Source organism: Chrysemys picta, chromosome 3 (genome assembly GCF_011386835.1).
Source record: "Chrysemys picta bellii isolate R12L10 chromosome 3, ASM1138683v2, whole genome shotgun sequence".
NCBI classification, from domain to species: domain Eukaryota; kingdom Metazoa; phylum Chordata; order Testudines; family Emydidae; genus Chrysemys; species Chrysemys picta.
Genome location: NC_088793.1, coordinates 184,857,914 through 184,874,356, shown reverse-complemented (window position 1 = coordinate 184,874,356; position 16,443 = coordinate 184,857,914). Strand labels below are relative to the sequence as shown.

The 16,443-nt window shown below is 42.9% G+C and overlaps 1 protein-coding gene across 1 annotated transcript in view; it reads right to left on the bottom strand.

The window, feature by feature from the left end:
• The window catches only part of CFAP36 (cilia and flagella associated protein 36), a 121,719-nt gene that overhangs the window by 38,499 nt on the left and 66,777 nt on the right, over positions 1-16,443 (bottom strand). The window contains exon 7 of the mRNA XM_008169062.4: positions 9,628-9,760. Within this exon, the coding sequence (XP_008167284.2) occupies positions 9,628-9,760 (133 nt within the window). The remainder of the gene's footprint in view (positions 1-9,627; positions 9,761-16,443) is intronic.

Here is a 16,443-nt window from a genome sequence, read left to right as displayed (position 1 = left end):
GTGTTGTTCAGCTCTACAACTTCTCAGCCCAGGGAGTAGATAGAATATGTTCCTCACTGGAACCAAAAACCTGTTCCAAAACCCAAATACCAGCTTCCTTTCTGAGATCCAGATCTCAGATCCTTCCTCCAATATTTACAGCTGAAACTCTTTTTAGGGTATGGCAGGTAATTTTCCTCCCCAATGTGAAAGGTCACTGGTTTCTTCATCCACTTGCTTTGGTTGCAATACAAACACCCCATCAAAGCTTCACATCACAACTGTTAACATTCTATAGCAAATAGCACTGACTTGATCAAACAACACATACATCATGACCTTTAATAAACATAGTCCTTTTTCTTTTAACGATCCAGCCATTTTTCACTGTGCAACTTGTGCACACTTCAAGTCTACCTAGAGGAGAACTCAAGGAGGTAAATATATTATGCTGCCAAAAATCATAAACCTGCTCAAAAAGTAAAATTAAGAGATAAAGAAACTGATCTTGAACCAAACGCAGAATGATTCTCTTTGGAGAAAACACAGCTATGCCTGAGTGAATTCTGAACAAGTCATCAACAGTTATGCCTGGTTCTTTAAAAGGGATATTTTCCTACTATATAGAAATGCTGTATAATTAACAATGAAAGGTGTAATGCAGACATGCATCAGTGATACCAATCAGTTCTGTGTTCTTGGGGAACCACGGCACAGTATCCAGCCTGTCTGACTCATGAAAGACACCCACCCCCCGCCAGCCTCTACTTGAACCAAAACCGATCAGAGAAAAGACTTGCAGAGAGCAGTGAAGGGTGGCGAGAGATATACCTAGACCCCTTCTGACAAGGGAGACAAGATTAAGGCAACTCCCCATGCCTCATCTGCATCAAAGATGGGACAGGGAGGCATCTCCATTAGCATACAGAATGGAGAACAGAGATTCTAAGGCAAAAACCGCACTGCACTCTGGGACCAGAAAAGCAGGGAAGCACTGCATCATGGGGGATCTCTGCTCCTGATGTTAATGAACCTATGCCTGCACACACCCAGCTCAGCAATTATCAGACCAATTCTAGTAATAAATCCTTGATTGATATCACTGGTCTACAATTTTTGAGAAGTCGTCTGCTTCAGAGATAAAATGTGCTATTTATTATGTATTTTGATGTGCTGAATTCAAATATGACAATTAAAACAACTGATTGGCTACTGTTTCTAAGATATTTAAGTTTTTACATTTTATGTCTATGTATATTGTGCAGATAGTAGAGTTTTAATCATAAATTGTAAACCTAGGTCTTTTCATGTGTTTATGATTGCTTTACATGATAATATTTCACCTGTCCTGTTTATGCAACACTTTAAAAATCAGCAAAAGGGTTATATAAATCAAATTTATTATGAAACAAAAGGCAAAAAACAATTATGTACATAGTTTAGTCCTATTCAGTGTCTACTCGGCGCTTCTTGGCTTGTCTCTTGTATTCATTAAATGGAGCATCTCTTGTCACTGTCCAGCAATAGTCTGCAAGCATTGATGGGCTCCATTTGCCCTGATAGTGTTTCTCCATTGTTGCAATGTCCTGGTGAAATCGCTCGCCGTGCTCGTCGCTCACTGCTCCGCAGTTCGGCGGAAAAAAATCTAGATGAGAGTGCAAAAAATTTATCTTTAGTGACATGTTGCAACCAAGGCTTTTGTATGCCTTGAGGAGGTTTTCCACCAACAACCTGTAGTTGTCTGCCTTGTTGTTTCTGAGAAAATGTATTGCCACTAACTGGAAGGCTTTCCATGCCGTCTTTTCCTTGCCACGCAGTGCATGGTCAAATGCATCATCTCGAAGAAGTTCACGAATCTGAGGATCAACAAAGACACCTTCCTTTATCTTAGCTTCACTTAACCTTGGAAATTTTCCACGGAGGTACTTGAAAGCTGCTTGTGTTTTGTCAATGGCCTTGACAAAGTTCTTCATCAGACCCAGCTTGATGTGTAAGGGTGGTAACAAAATCTTCCTTGATGCAACAAGTGGTGGATGCTGAACACTTTTCCTCCCAGGCTCCAATGACTGTCGGAGTGGCCAATCTTTCTTGATGTAGTGGGAATCTCTTGCATGACTATCCCATTCGCAGAGAAAACAGCAGTACTTTGTGTATCCAGTCTGCAGACCAAGCAAGAGAGCAACAACCTTCAAATCGCCACAAAGCTGCCACTGATGTTGGTCACAGTTTATGCACCTCAAAAGTTGTTTCATGTTGTCATAGGTTTCCTTCATATGGACTGTATGACCAACTGGAATTGATGGCAAAACATTACCATTATGCAGTAAAACAGCTTTAAGACTCGTCTTCGATGAATCAATGAACAGTCTCCACTCATCTGGATTGTGAACGATGTTGAGGGCTGCCATCACACCATCGATGTTGTTGCAGGCTACAAGATCACCTTCTATGAAGAAGAATGGGACAAGATCCTTTTGACGGTCACGGAACATGAAAACCCTAACATCACCTGCCAGGAGATTCCACTGCTGTAGTCTGGAGCCCAACAGCTCTGCCTTACTCTTGGGTAGTTCCAAATCCCTGACAAGGTCATTCAGTTCACCTTGTGTTATGAGGTGTGGTTCAGAGGAGGAGGATGGGAGAAAATGTGGGTCCTGTGACATGGATGGTTCAGGACCAGAAGTTTCATCCTCTTCCTCTTCCTCGTCTGTCTGATTCTGGTGCATCAGGAACCGGCAGTCCTTCTCCGTGGGGTACTGGGCATATAGCTGATGGAATGTTTGGATAACGCACAGTCCACTTTTTCTTCTTTGACACACCTTTCCCAACTGGAGGCACCATGCAGAAGTAACAATTGCTGGTATGATCTGTTGGCTCTCTCCAAATCATTGGCACTGCAAAAGGCATAGATTTCCTTTTCCTGTTCAACCACTGGCAAAGATTTGTTGCACAAGTGTTGCAGCATATGTGTGGGGCCCACCTCTTGTCCTGATCTCCAATTTTGCAGCCAAAATAAAGGTGATAGGCTTTCTTAACCAAAGTGGTTATACTGCGCTTTTGTGATGCAAAAGTCACTTCACCACAAACATAGCAGAAGTTATCTGCACTGTTCACACAAGTACGAGGCATCTCTGCTCACTTTGGCTAAACAGAAATGTGTCCCTTTGCAAAATCAAACACTGACAAATAAAAGAGCACGACACTGTATGATTTCTAGAGCTGATATAGGGCAATTTGTTCAGCAGAGTGATGTAAGCTTCGTTATGATTGCATCATCCATGACTTCTAGGAATAACATGATGCAATTCATATCATGTATGATGCAATACCAGCTTCAGATTGCATCATTCATTGTTTTGCCTAAAAAGCAAGTACTGTCCAAACCCAGTCATAGATTTATTCATAGATCCAGTCAAAGATGTATTTTAGTCATTTCTGGTTTAAATTGAGATCCCTTCCCTTTATAACTCACTTATCCTCCGCCATTCCCAAGTCAAGGGTCGTATATACTGACCCAATAGCATATCTTGAAAACTAGAGCCAATCAACAATTTTAAGCATCATTTTTGTTCTCAGTGACCCAGAATTAGTAAAGTTTGACTACATTTATTTCAGAAGCATTTTGGCTGTAGAGCAGTGTATCCAAAATACTAAAGTTGCCTAATTGCATTGTGAGCTCCCTGCAAGAAACACCACCCATAGCCAAGAGTGATCAGCTCCTATTGTCTAGCCTAAAGAAAACCCTTGAATCATCAGTTTACCCATAAACAAATCTAGTGTTCTCTCTTGAACCATTGTCTTTTCCCTACAAAAAAACCCTACTCACACTCCAGTAAGTGTTCTGATGCATGGACCCAAACTCTGCATCAGTTCCACTTGGATTTCATCTTCTCCTGACTGATAGTGCTGGGGACACTGCCTGTCCACAGCACTCAGGACCCTGAACTACCATCATCACCTGGAAACCCCAACCAGTTCAAGCTTCGTGGAGCGGTGAGATGCTTCTCTCTCTCTCTCTCTCTCTCTGTGTTTTCCTTTCTACCTCAGGTATTAACCTTTAATAAGGTAACTGATGTTGGTTTAGGCTCTCCTTGTGTAGTTATTATTATTCAATAAATAACTTTTATGGTTAAGCTGGTTGCTTCTTTCTCTCTCTCTCTCTCTCTGAACTTTACTCTTTGGTGTTTTTAGCTTCCCCATTTACTCTGCAGCAACGCTTCTTTTACCTAAGCTTTTACCTAAGCTAAGTAGTGCCCAAAAATACTGTGGGGTTTGCTCATCAAGTGGGTTACTACCAGTATAATTGTGACGTGAAAGTGGGGATAGGGACGTGCTGAACCTGTGACATACAAGGGTGGCAGCTTGAATGTGCTGCTTGACCCGGTCTGCTCTGAGAGAGAGAGAGAGAGTGTGTGTGTGAGAGAGAGAGTGTGAGTGAGTGTGTGAGAGAGTGTGAGTGAGTGTGTCCCCTGCAGGATAGCTCCATTGGGAGGAGACTTGCAGAAGGGAGAAGTAGAACTCCACATGAAAATACATGTGACAAGCAGTACGTTGGTAGAATTACAGAACACCCCCCCACACACACACACACACACACAGAAGAGTAACTCTAATAAATGAGCATACCTCAAAGTAAGAGGCAAATCTGGTAACACCAGGGAGACAGAATCAATGCAGTTTTATAAAAACTGATTCTGTAGTGAAAATATAGAAAATATGGAGTTTATTAATAACAAACATGTTATATAAATACACACCCAGAGGCCAGAATCTTGGCATAATTTAGGCTGAAGCCTTTAAAACATGTTAAACAGAAGATGCTGCTTTGTGTTTCACTCAGAGGAGCTGTAGTGGAACTACAACCTTGAGTAACTACAACCTTTTGCTAAATTATAAACTAACTTTTTTCATCTATTTTATATGCTTTATCCCTATACATTATAGAAATCTAGTAGATCAAGCTATACTATTTGATATTGTATCACAAGGTAAAATTTTATTATTAGATAAAATAAATCTGAAAAGGTGTTAATTAAGATTTAAGAAACTATACAGATAATTTAAGAGATCTAAATGCATTCTATAAAAGAACCCGTCATTTGAAGGAAGTTTCAGTGCCTAGGCAACTTGACCAGAAAGTACTGAAAAATAGTTCAGACTATGCTGCCTATTTTAAATAGAAATGTGAGCAATAATATAACTAATCTTTAACAAGGTATAATTGCCAGGTGTTTGTTTTGAATTTAAAAAGCTGATACATTTAAATGGCATCTTGAAAAGCCAATGTGAAGTATAAATCTTTAAAGTGAACCAACCGAAGTGTATAAGATAATGAGGTATGGTCAAATGTATGTTTGGCAGTTTCATAGAGAGAGTTTTATACATGAAGCAATCGTATTAACCTCATAAGTGAAGTGTAGGGGATAATCAAGTACTGGTACAGAGGTGTGTACAGCTGTTTTGTACTATTTCATTAAATATTATCTTTAAGTGGTGACTGACCAAGCAAATGAGTCAAATAACTTTATACTGCTGCATGATTAACTACTAAACAAGACAGAATCATTGAACAGTGTGAAGAGACTTTACATAAAGCCTCTGTTCTAAAGTCAAAATGGACATTTCTGCAGGCAGCTAAAAATGCTGATGAAAGAGCATGGAGTTGTGCAAAGTTGGCCAAAGGACACCACCACAAAGGGCCAAGAAAAGTAACTTGTGGAAGTAGATCAATGACTGGCGCTAAGAGAGTAGACGTTCAACATATGATCCCGTGTATATCTCACAAACTGGTAGAGCAGAAGATGTTTTGTATGAAGATACTGGAGTTTCCCAGACAAAATTGCAAGTAGTCATAAAGGAGATGCCTTGTTTTCTCAATGGACAATGGTTAGGGACCAAACTTGTATCCTGGTTGGTCATTTCAAATCTTCACCAGAAGCTTGGGTCACTTTCTCATTGGGCCCCCATCAGCTATATCAAGAAGAGGAACAAGACCATGCCATCCAGCAGAAAAATGTATAAAATGTCCTGAGTTGTTCAATACATTGCTTCATGAAGCAGAAACACTTGGACGAGAGACACTGAACTGGACTGACCAGCAAGAGCACCCCCAGCTTGGCAACAACTAAAGTCTTGTCGCTAACAAGCACCCTATTAATTCTGTCTTTGAGAGTCCTGTCTAAGAAGACTGCTGAAAAATCTGGAAAGATAATAAGAATACTGCTGACATAACAACTTGAGTGAATAACCTTAATGCACTCCATCAATCTTGAGAAACCAGTCACTGCAACTGTGATGCTGAGCTGGAGAACCCACCTTCATGCCAGACCAATTGATAAGTAGAAAAATAACTTTTATACATGTATTGTTTTTCCAAGTGGTGACTTGGTTATGTTTAGCTAAATGCTTCTCAGAAAGTACAAACCTAAGTTAAAATCCTCTGAATGACTAAAATGTATGATGCGTATTTGTGTTTCACTAACAAGTTTAGTCTTATCTAGAAGGTATGCTAAATCAATAAGTAATTAAGTACACTCAGGTGGGAGAGACTAATTATACTTAAACTAAGCCTACTCATCATTGGCACATGCGCAATATGCCCAGCCATTTAATGGCACCATCATCACCCAAGTGGAGAGCCAGCAGCCTGCCATTGAAATAAATAGCAAGCACTCGACAATGATATGTGACAGTCTGAAGTTGACCACAGGTCATTAGAAAAACCCCATTTAAAGAGACTGGCCACACAGTTGCCCTGTCCTGTTCAAAACCAGTTCAGAGATCACCACGGGTGCCTTGGCAGATCAAAACCTTGTGGACAGATAGTTGGGTCAGTGATGAGAGAGTGATTAATGACAGTGATCGCTGACCACTCATTGTGCTAAGCAGATTCCACCATCATGTCCTTTGGTAGCATAAATGACCATAAAGGGCATCTAAAAGACAGGTGAGCTGGTGGGTGATCGAAGAGGTCTGTGTACAATGACATGTCGTTATTCTCACAGATCTTAGCCAGCAGCATGACAGAGGGATTTTCACGGCAACTATGGGACGGTACTATGTTACTAAGTATTGGTAGCCATGGCAAGCAAGTTGCCCGTAAAGTCCCAGTAACAATACGAATAGCTTTGTTAAGCTCTACATCAACCAGCCTCGTGTTAGAAGAGCGACACCAGACAGGAGTTCAGTACTCTGCTGTTGAATAGCAGAGGGCAAGGGCTAATGATCTAAGCATCTGGACGCTCGCACCCCAGGTTCAACTGGCCAATTTTCTGAGCAGGTTGTTCCAAGTGCTGACTTTTGCTGCTGTCTTCCTCAAGTGGTTGCGGTATGTTAATGTCACACCAAGGTAAAATGGGTTTGGATTATGATGCAGTGTGACAGGATGTGAATGACCACTGCGGCGCCTCCTGCTGGATGTCCTAGGGATCAACTCTGCTAACCAGTGCACCCTCTTCTGGTGGCATCTCACCGCCATCATTTCTGCTCCAAGGACCCACGTCACTCCCAGGACTGTGGCATCCTCTTGATGACACAGCCATCCGCCTGTGCCACACTCCATGGTCCCCAGTTCCAGGGGATCTGCAGTCAGCTGTGCAGCCACTTCCCTCAGTGGCAACTACAGCCCAATGTCTGGAAACTTCTTCAGTAGTGAGGGGTGGAGGGACCTGGGCCAGCTCACTACTCTGGGTCCCACCCACTATTGTAGATGACCGCCACTTGCTGCATCCCCTCTGACTCCTCAGTAGACCTCCCTGGGCCAGTTCCCCACAGCTACGGCACCCTCTTTGCCCTTGCCTCCAGACCTCAGCCAGCAGATCCCTGCAGACCGCGAGGAGCTGCCTTTGGTTCCCTGGGTTTCTGCCTGCAGCACTGCTCTGTCCAGGGTGCTTGCTGCTTTCAGCCTGCAAGACAGCCAGTTCTCCTACCTCAAGCTCCAGGGAGTAACTGAAGCTGCTCTGCAGCCCAGCCCTGATTGGCTGCTCCTTGCAGTCCCTCTCTGATTGGCTGCCTCCTGCGCAGCCTCCCAAGGGCTCTATTAACCCCTTAGAGCCTAGTGTGAGGGCAGGCACCCCATCACATGCAGGTGTTGGCCATTGAGGAAAACGTTTAACTCATGGCTTGCACTTGCATTTTGCAGATAGAATACACTAGAAACAGTCTTAGAAATGCTCAGTTGCAGGCACCATTGACTACAATAGTCTGCCATGAGCTTCATAACTTAATTCAAGACCATGTCAATTTTACCTGGATAAACTTGCACGAGAGTGTAACTGGCACGTTGTTGAAGTACAGTTTGATCAGTATCAGTGAAAGAACTAAGCCTTGAGAAAGGCTGTTGATCTGACACTTCCAGAAGCTACAGCAGTTGCCCATGTGTACTCTAAACTGCCTGTTTGGAGAAAGAGCTCTACTACTTCAACCACCCAATGCGGAGCATCTCGAGAGCATTTAAACAAAAGGCCTCTGTGCCTGTATTATAAGCGGCAGTCAAATCCAAGAAGACTGCTTCCGTCTTTAGTTTTTGTAGAAAACCATTTTCGATAAACGTGGTGGTGGATTTGATCACAGGTGTTGCATCCTTTTCTAACCCCTGCCTGCTCAACTTGCAAGACATCGTCCAAATCCGGAGCAATTTGTTGGAGGATCAAATGCTCAAACACCTTGAAATACACTGACAGCAAGAATATTGGATGGTAACTCAACAGGTTGTAGGGGTTCTTGCCCAACTAAGCCTACTACTACTTGTAATAGGTAACTTTGCTTCCCTATAGCAAAAGTTACTGTGAGAAACCCCTAGTGTTCAGCCTAGAAGTCACACAGATGTGGTCTAGACAACTGACAACTTCTTAGACAAAAAGCAGCAACAGCTTTGAATTGGCTTGTAAACTAGAGAATTTACTACTATTTGAACCTTTGGTTAAAGTGGTATAAGAGCCCACCATCCCTGGTGAAATTTTGTGTGGTGTAAGTGGCAAAGCTTGGGTATGAATATTACCTAGGCAAGGCACTTATCTAAATTTCTAAATTCTACTGCAGAATTGTTTGGATGAACAGACATGAGCAGTTCCATAATTCCATTGGCACATAAACTTGATTGAAAATAAGAATCTATGTCTAAGGATCCATAGTTCCATGTTGATAGCAAAGTCACCCACCAAGACTAGCACAGAATTAAGTTAAAAGTTTGCCTTTGTAACAAGATTGTGATATGACTTTGAATTAACTCAACTGATTTATTATCTCTTCAAAATTGTAACATTCCACGTTGAGGTCAATTTCTGACATTGTGAACATCTAATCATCTTTTGCTTTCTGCAATTTCTTATTTACTTTAAAAGCTATTTTGCCTAAGACAACTCATAAAATTATAATAATTTTATAGTCTGTTCATTAGCCAAAGAGCACAGATCCAAAGAACAGTAAGAAACCTAGTAGAGGTAACTGGTTAATTAAATTATTATATTAATTATACAAATTATAAATTTGTTTTATAACCTCTCTTTCTCATTTTATTTCTTTTTTTTTCCAGGTATGTGAAAGGCAAACTTCTTTGCTGAAAAATTAAGACTCCTATTTCTCTATAATGAGTAGAGATGAGCAGGCTAATTATAATGTAATACATAAAATACTTTCAAGTAACATTACCTAATGATAATTTTGCAATTTCTTCACAATCATCAACTCTCTCAATATCTTCAGTGGATTCCTTAACTTTTGCTTCTCTTGAATATCCGGGACAGCTGTATGTAACATCTGATGACTTCAATTTATCATGCGTCTTAGAATTAAAAAAAAGAGTTTGTTACATTTTCTAATAATGTACCTTAGGCATTAAAAATATCAAACAAGAATAAAATATGAACTGTTAGATTGTCAGAGATGGTTATTAACTTTTTGATGAGTTATTAATGGTGCCACGCCCATCTGCTATACTATGGAGGTAAAAAAGAGAAAACGCTTTACTCACTACTAACAAGAAGTCTCCTACTGACTCACTACCATAAATTAAAAGACTTGAGTTTAATTCAAGACATGCCTCCTAATCCAGAACCACTGAAATTTAGAATTTCAGGTAGGTTGGTGTTTGCCTCCATGCCACACAAAGAGATTTGATGCCATACTTCATGTGTGACTGTGGGGGCAGATTTCTGCTGTTCTACCATCAGTATATCAGAGAAATATCAACCTGAATCAGGAGAGGAGGGGCATGTGTGTGTGTCTGTAGAAAAGATACCACAATAGCAGAACTTTAGTTAATGGAATGGAAACACTGTTACCCAATGATATCCTTTTGGGGAATAATGTCTCCTCCATTCTGAGACATTTGGGCTTGCCTCTCACGCTCTCCCTCATTGCAAATTCTCCATACTGGGGGGCACAATCTAAAGGGGGAGCATGTGACCAACCGTCTCGTGTGCCCAGCAACCCCTCCCGCAACCTGCGCCCAGGCTGGGACCATTGCTCACTCTCTGCCCCACCAGAGTTATCTGTGTGGGGAGAGAGACTCTGTCCTTCTCCCGCTGCACCCCCCCGCCTCCCCAGCTTGTTTGACTGCTGTCCCTGGCAGCTGGGCCTGGGCAGGGAGCGGGAGGGAGACGCTTCTCACATGGCTCAAGGTAACTGCTCCAGGTCACTGATCTGTGCAGCACAGCAGCTGCCTGAGAAAGAGCCTGGCGGTGGCAGCAGGCCACCCCCCAACCTGGGCCAGCTTCTGGAGATGGGCCAAGCTAACCAGAAATGTGCAGGGAAGAAGAGGGGACTCCGGCTTGCTCGGCCACTGTCCCCGCAGCCGGGCCTGGGTAGGGGCGGGTGAGAGGGAAAGGGGGCGGGGTGCGTGGCCCGCCACTGCCAGACTCTTTCTCAGGCAGCAGCTGCGCTGCGCAGAGCAGCAACCAACAGTGGAGAAGCAGCTGGTCCCACCCTCTCTGCTCCCTGGCTGGGCCAAGGTTCCAAGGACAGGGACCAAGCATGACAGGAGGCAGACACAGAAGGAGAAGGACAGAGCCCCTTCTTCCTCCACCAGGCCAATCTGGGGGGACATTTCACCTCATATGTCCCCACACACATCACATCTGCTAGAGGCAGTTCAGATTTGTCCACAGAACGGCAAGCTTACCCCATCCGTACCATCATCAGGCCAGAAAAGCTGTACATAAACACTAAATTCTTTTTAGTAGATAACTCTAAACAGAAATGCTTTCTTCAACTATGAAACTATATACAGCCCATTTATCCCAATGGCCTAGGATATCCAAAACTTTCGGATAACCAGTGTTCAGTTAAATAGAAATGCTATTTTGAGCACTTTTTCTTTTCAAAATTGCCCCGCCAAGCTGCTGCTGAAATAGGAGTAGGTCACAGTATCTGCAAGTAATCATTCAGAACCACTATAAAAATACAAAATTGTTGATTAGCTAATTGAGAAGTGACTGGCAGGTGATAAACATAAAGCTACATGGGCAACACACTGTGGATTCTATAATTAGATTTTTGAAAAAAGGTAAGTTCAAATTACTGAAATCATACTGTATATATATGGATCTGGAAAAAGACTGCTGTACAGATACCTGAAGAACATATCTCAAGTAGAATCATAGAATCATAGAATATCAGGGTTGGAAGGGACCTCAGGAGGTCATCTAGTCCAACCCTCTGCTCAAAGCAGGACCAATTCCCAACTAAATCATCCCAGCCAGGGCTTTGTCAAGCCGGGCCTTAAAAACCTCCAAAGAAGGAGATTCCACCACCTCCCTAGGTAACCCATTCCAGTGCTTCACCACCCTCCTAGTGAAACAGTGTTTCCTAATATCCAACCTAGACCTCCCCCACTGCAACTTGAGACAATTGCTCCTTGTTCTGTCATCTGCCACCACTGAGAACAGCCGAGCTCCATCCTCTTTGGAACCTCCCTTCAGGGAGTTGAAAGCAGCTATCAAATTCCCCCTCATTCTTCTCTTCTGCAGAATAAACAATCCCAGTTCCCTCAGCCTCTCCTCATAAGTCATGTGCTCCAGACCCCTAATCATTTTGGTTGCCCTCCGCTGGACTCTTTTCAATTTTTCCACATCCTTCTTGTAGTGTGGGGCCCAAACTGGACACAGTACTCCAGATGAGGCCTTACCAATGTCGAATAAAGGGGAATGATCATATTCCTCGATCTGCTGGCAATGCCCCTACTTATACAGCCCAAAATGCCCTTAGCCTTCTTGGCAACAAGAGCATACTGTTGACTCATATCCAGCTTCTCGTCCACTGTGACCCCTAGGTCCTTTTCTGCAGAACTGCTACCTAGCCATTTAGTCCCTAATCTGTAGCAGTGCATAGGATTCTTGTTGAACCTCATCAGGTTTTTTTTGGCCCAGTCCTCTAATTTGTCTAGGTCCCTCTGTATCCAATCCCTACCCTCTTCACAATTGAGTGTCATCTCCAACCAACTGAGAGTGCAGTCCACACCATCCTCCAGATCATTAATAAAGATATTAAACAAAACCGGCCCCAGGACCGACCCTTGGGGCACTCCGCTTGAAACCGGCTGCCAACTAGACATGGAACCATTGATCACTACCCGTTGAGCCCGACAATCTAGCCAGCTTTCTATCCACCTTACAGTCCATTCATCCAGCCCATACTTCTTTAACTTGGTGGCAAGAATACGGTGGGAGACCGTATCAAAAGCTTTGCTGAAGTCAAGGAATAACACATCCACTGCCAGTTATCTCATCATAGAAGGCAATTAGGTTAGTCAGGCACGACTTCCCCTTCGTGAATCCATGCTGACTGTTCCTGATCACTTTCCTCTCCTCTAAGTATTTCATAATTGATTCCTTGAGGACCTGCTCCATGATTTTTCCAGACTGAGTGGGGCAGACTGAGGTAGAAATGGAGCTCCAAAAGAAAAATGTTCAAGTAAATTTTCCATTCTGGATCCTGACCTCAACCCCAGTCTCAGATAGGGATAAGAATGCGGTTCTCCCTTTCCTAAAATTAGCAGCCTTAATCTTTTGGGACCACTGGGTGGAACACTTTCCTGACAAATGCTACTGTTACTGAGAATGGAAGACCAATCCTGTAATGTTTTATAAAGGTATTGATGGACAATCAGGTGTCCAATTTCAAATTTACTCAGATGTGGCTGTTGTCCTTTCTGTCCAAGCAGCAACAAAGGAATGTATTGAGTGGATTCTTATTCCTCCTGGGTCCAGTTTATCAGCAGCTGCATACTGGTTGATGATATAGCACTTAATCCACCAAAATATGAAGGATTTAGATGCTTTTAGGCCACACATTTAGGCTGCAAAAACAAATAAGGATGATTTCCCGAAATGATCAGTTGCACTAAGATAAATTTAAATAGCTCTTTTCAAATCTAGCATGTGTCACGCTATTTCTTTGGACTCTAGGAAGAATGATCTCCTGTGATATAGGAAAGAGAAATTATTTTGTAACAAATTACTCTGGAGTACGAAGAATACACCTTTATGAAACATGCAGTATGGTATATGTCTTCTAACAGTAGAGGATTTGTAACTCTAGTCACCAATGTGACTGTGAACAGAAAGCACGTCTTTAAGAAGAGGCAATAAAGGAAATTAGATACCATAAGTTTGAATGGATGGGATGTCCAAGCACTGTGAACAGGTTCTAGGTTGGGGAGGTGGAAAATACATTGTGATGGCAGCATGTTCTTGCTCATTTTAACTAGGAAAGGGGACTTTTGTGGGGTGTGCAGCTGGAGGGTAGAGCACTTTGGGTCAACAGTGGGAAACAGAATGCTTGGGGCACCTGTACAGGGCAGGAGTTGGGAAATAGTTTGGGGGAAACAGTAAACAAAAACAAACAAGTTGTATACTTTTCAAGATTTGCTTGTATGTAGTCTGTCTTGTATAGTTAGATTTTAAGTCCTTTGGAGGCTCAACTGTTTGTACTGTACCTAGCACAATGGACCCTCGATCTCTGTAGGGCCCCGAGGTACTATTGTTATACAAATAACGATGATGACTTGGTTTAGACAGATGTATTGGAACCCTCACCTCACTGAATGATCTACCAGAGATTTGGATGAGCCCGCATTTGAGATTGTTCTTAGAACTGAGATGTGAATTGCGATAGTATGTGGGGTCTTAGGTCAAAATCAAGGCTGTCTTGTAAGAAATCCAGCAGAATTTGGATGACTGGTTTCTGGGGGTTGATCTTACTAATAGTGACAACAGGAACAGAATTTTGTCCCCCTTTTGTGGAAGCCAAAATGGTGGAAGGCTTGCAAGAGACTAGGAAAGTCTCATACTTTGGAGGGATCTCGTTCAGGACTTGCCATTTAATAGCCAACTGTCACATTCAGTTACTCTGGGTTGGAATGCAGGAGCAAGCCCTGCAATAGAAGATCCTCTCTGCTGAACAGACAGACTGGGGACTTCTATGACACTTCCACTTGGTATGTGAATCAGTTTCCTTTGCCAGTGTGGGGTGATGAAAATAACCACATTTCCCCTTTTCCAGTTTACTGAGCTCACTCTTCATAGCATTAGAAGAGAGAAAGCATACAAAAGCAAATTCAGCCATCTCTGTGCCAAAGCCTTTGTTCCCAGATATCTACGATCTGCTTACTTGGTGAAGAACTTTGTCACATTTCAACTGGCTAATAGCTCACAGTTTAGCCAGTCCACTTTTGTGTCCCGTGTCCCTTTTATATGGTTTGCCCTGATGGAGACTAAGTGACATTCTGCCTGGGAGAGGATCTGAAGTGCTCTGGTGTTTAGCTTCTGGTATCATAGAATATCAGGGTTGGAAGGGACCTCAGGAGGTCATCTAGTCCAACCCCCTGCTCAAAGCAGAACCAATTCCCAACAAAATCATCCCAGCCAGGGCTTTGTCAAGCCTGACCTTAAAAACCTCTAAGGAAGGAGATTTCACCACCTCCCTAGGTAACCCATTCCAGTGCTTCACCACTCTCCTAGTGATTTTTCCTCACCTAATATCCAACCTAAACCTCCCCCACTGCAACTTGAGACCATTATTCCTTGTTCTGTCATCTGCTACAACTGAGAACAGTCTAGATCCATCCTCTTTGGAACCCCCTTTCAGGTAGTTGAAAGCAGCTATCAAATCCCCCCTCATTCTTCTCTTCTGCAGACTAAATAATCCCAGTTCCCTCAGCCTCTCCTCATAAATCATGTGCTCCAGCTCCCTAATCACTTTTGGTTGCCCTCCGCTGGACTCTTTCCAATTTTTCCACATCCTTCTTGTAGTGTGGGGACCAAAACTGGACACAGTACTCCAGATGAGACCTGACCAATGTTGAATAGAGGGGAATGATCACGTCCCTCGATCTGCTGGCAATGCCTCTACTTATACAGCCCAAAATGCCATCAGCCTTCTTGGCAACAAGGGCACACTGTTGACTCATATCCAGCTTCTTGTCCACTGTAATCCCTAGGTCCTTTTCTGCAGAACTGCTGCCTAGCCATTCAGTCCCTAGTCTGTAGCAGTGCATGGGATTCTTCCATCTTAAGTGCAGGACTCTGCACTTGTCCTTGTTGAACCTCATCAGATTTCTTTTGGCCCAAACCTCTAATTTGTCTAGGACCCTCTGTATCCTATCCCTACCCTCCAGTGTATCTACCACTCCTCACAATTGAGTGTCATCTGCAAACTTGCTGAGGGTGCAATCCACGCCATCCTCCAGATCATTAATGAAGATATTGAACAAAACCGGCCCCAGGACCAACCCGTGGGAAACTCCGCTTGATATCAACTGCCAACTAGACATGGAGCCATTGATCACTACCTGTTGAGCCCAATGATCTAGCCAGCTTTCTATCCACCTTATAGTCCATTCATCCAGCCCATAGTTCTTTAACTTGCTGGCAAGAATACTGTTGGAGACCATATCAAAAGCTTTGCTAAAGTCACGGAATAACACATCCACTGCTTGCCCCTCATCCACAGAGCCAGTTATCTCATCATAGAAGGCAATTAGGTTAGTCAGGCATGACTTGCCCTTGGTGAATCCATGCTGACTGTTCCTGATCACTTTCCTCTCCTCTAACAGTATCCTGTTGCTGGTTTACTGAATCAGGATATTCTCATTCCTCAAGTGATCCTGAAAGTCCTTAAGGGTTGTGACTGCTCTAATTTCTAGGAACCTTGTGCTCTGAAGCCTGTTTATGGCCAAATCCTTAGGTATTGTTTTGTCTCAGATGTGCTCCCCATACTGAGAGGCTGGCATCCGTTGCCAAGATTTTGGGGTCCAGATAGCAAAGAGAGGATTCTGCCACCATATAGGCTTTCAATTTCCACCAAGTGCCACACTGAGTCACTCTAATCTATGACCCAATAAATATTTTGTCTAACATTTTCAAAAGCACCTAAGTGACTTAGGCATCAAAGTCTCATTTTCAAAAGTGACCTAAGTATCATTGACTTTTAATGAGACTTAAACCACTAAGTCACATTTGAAAATAG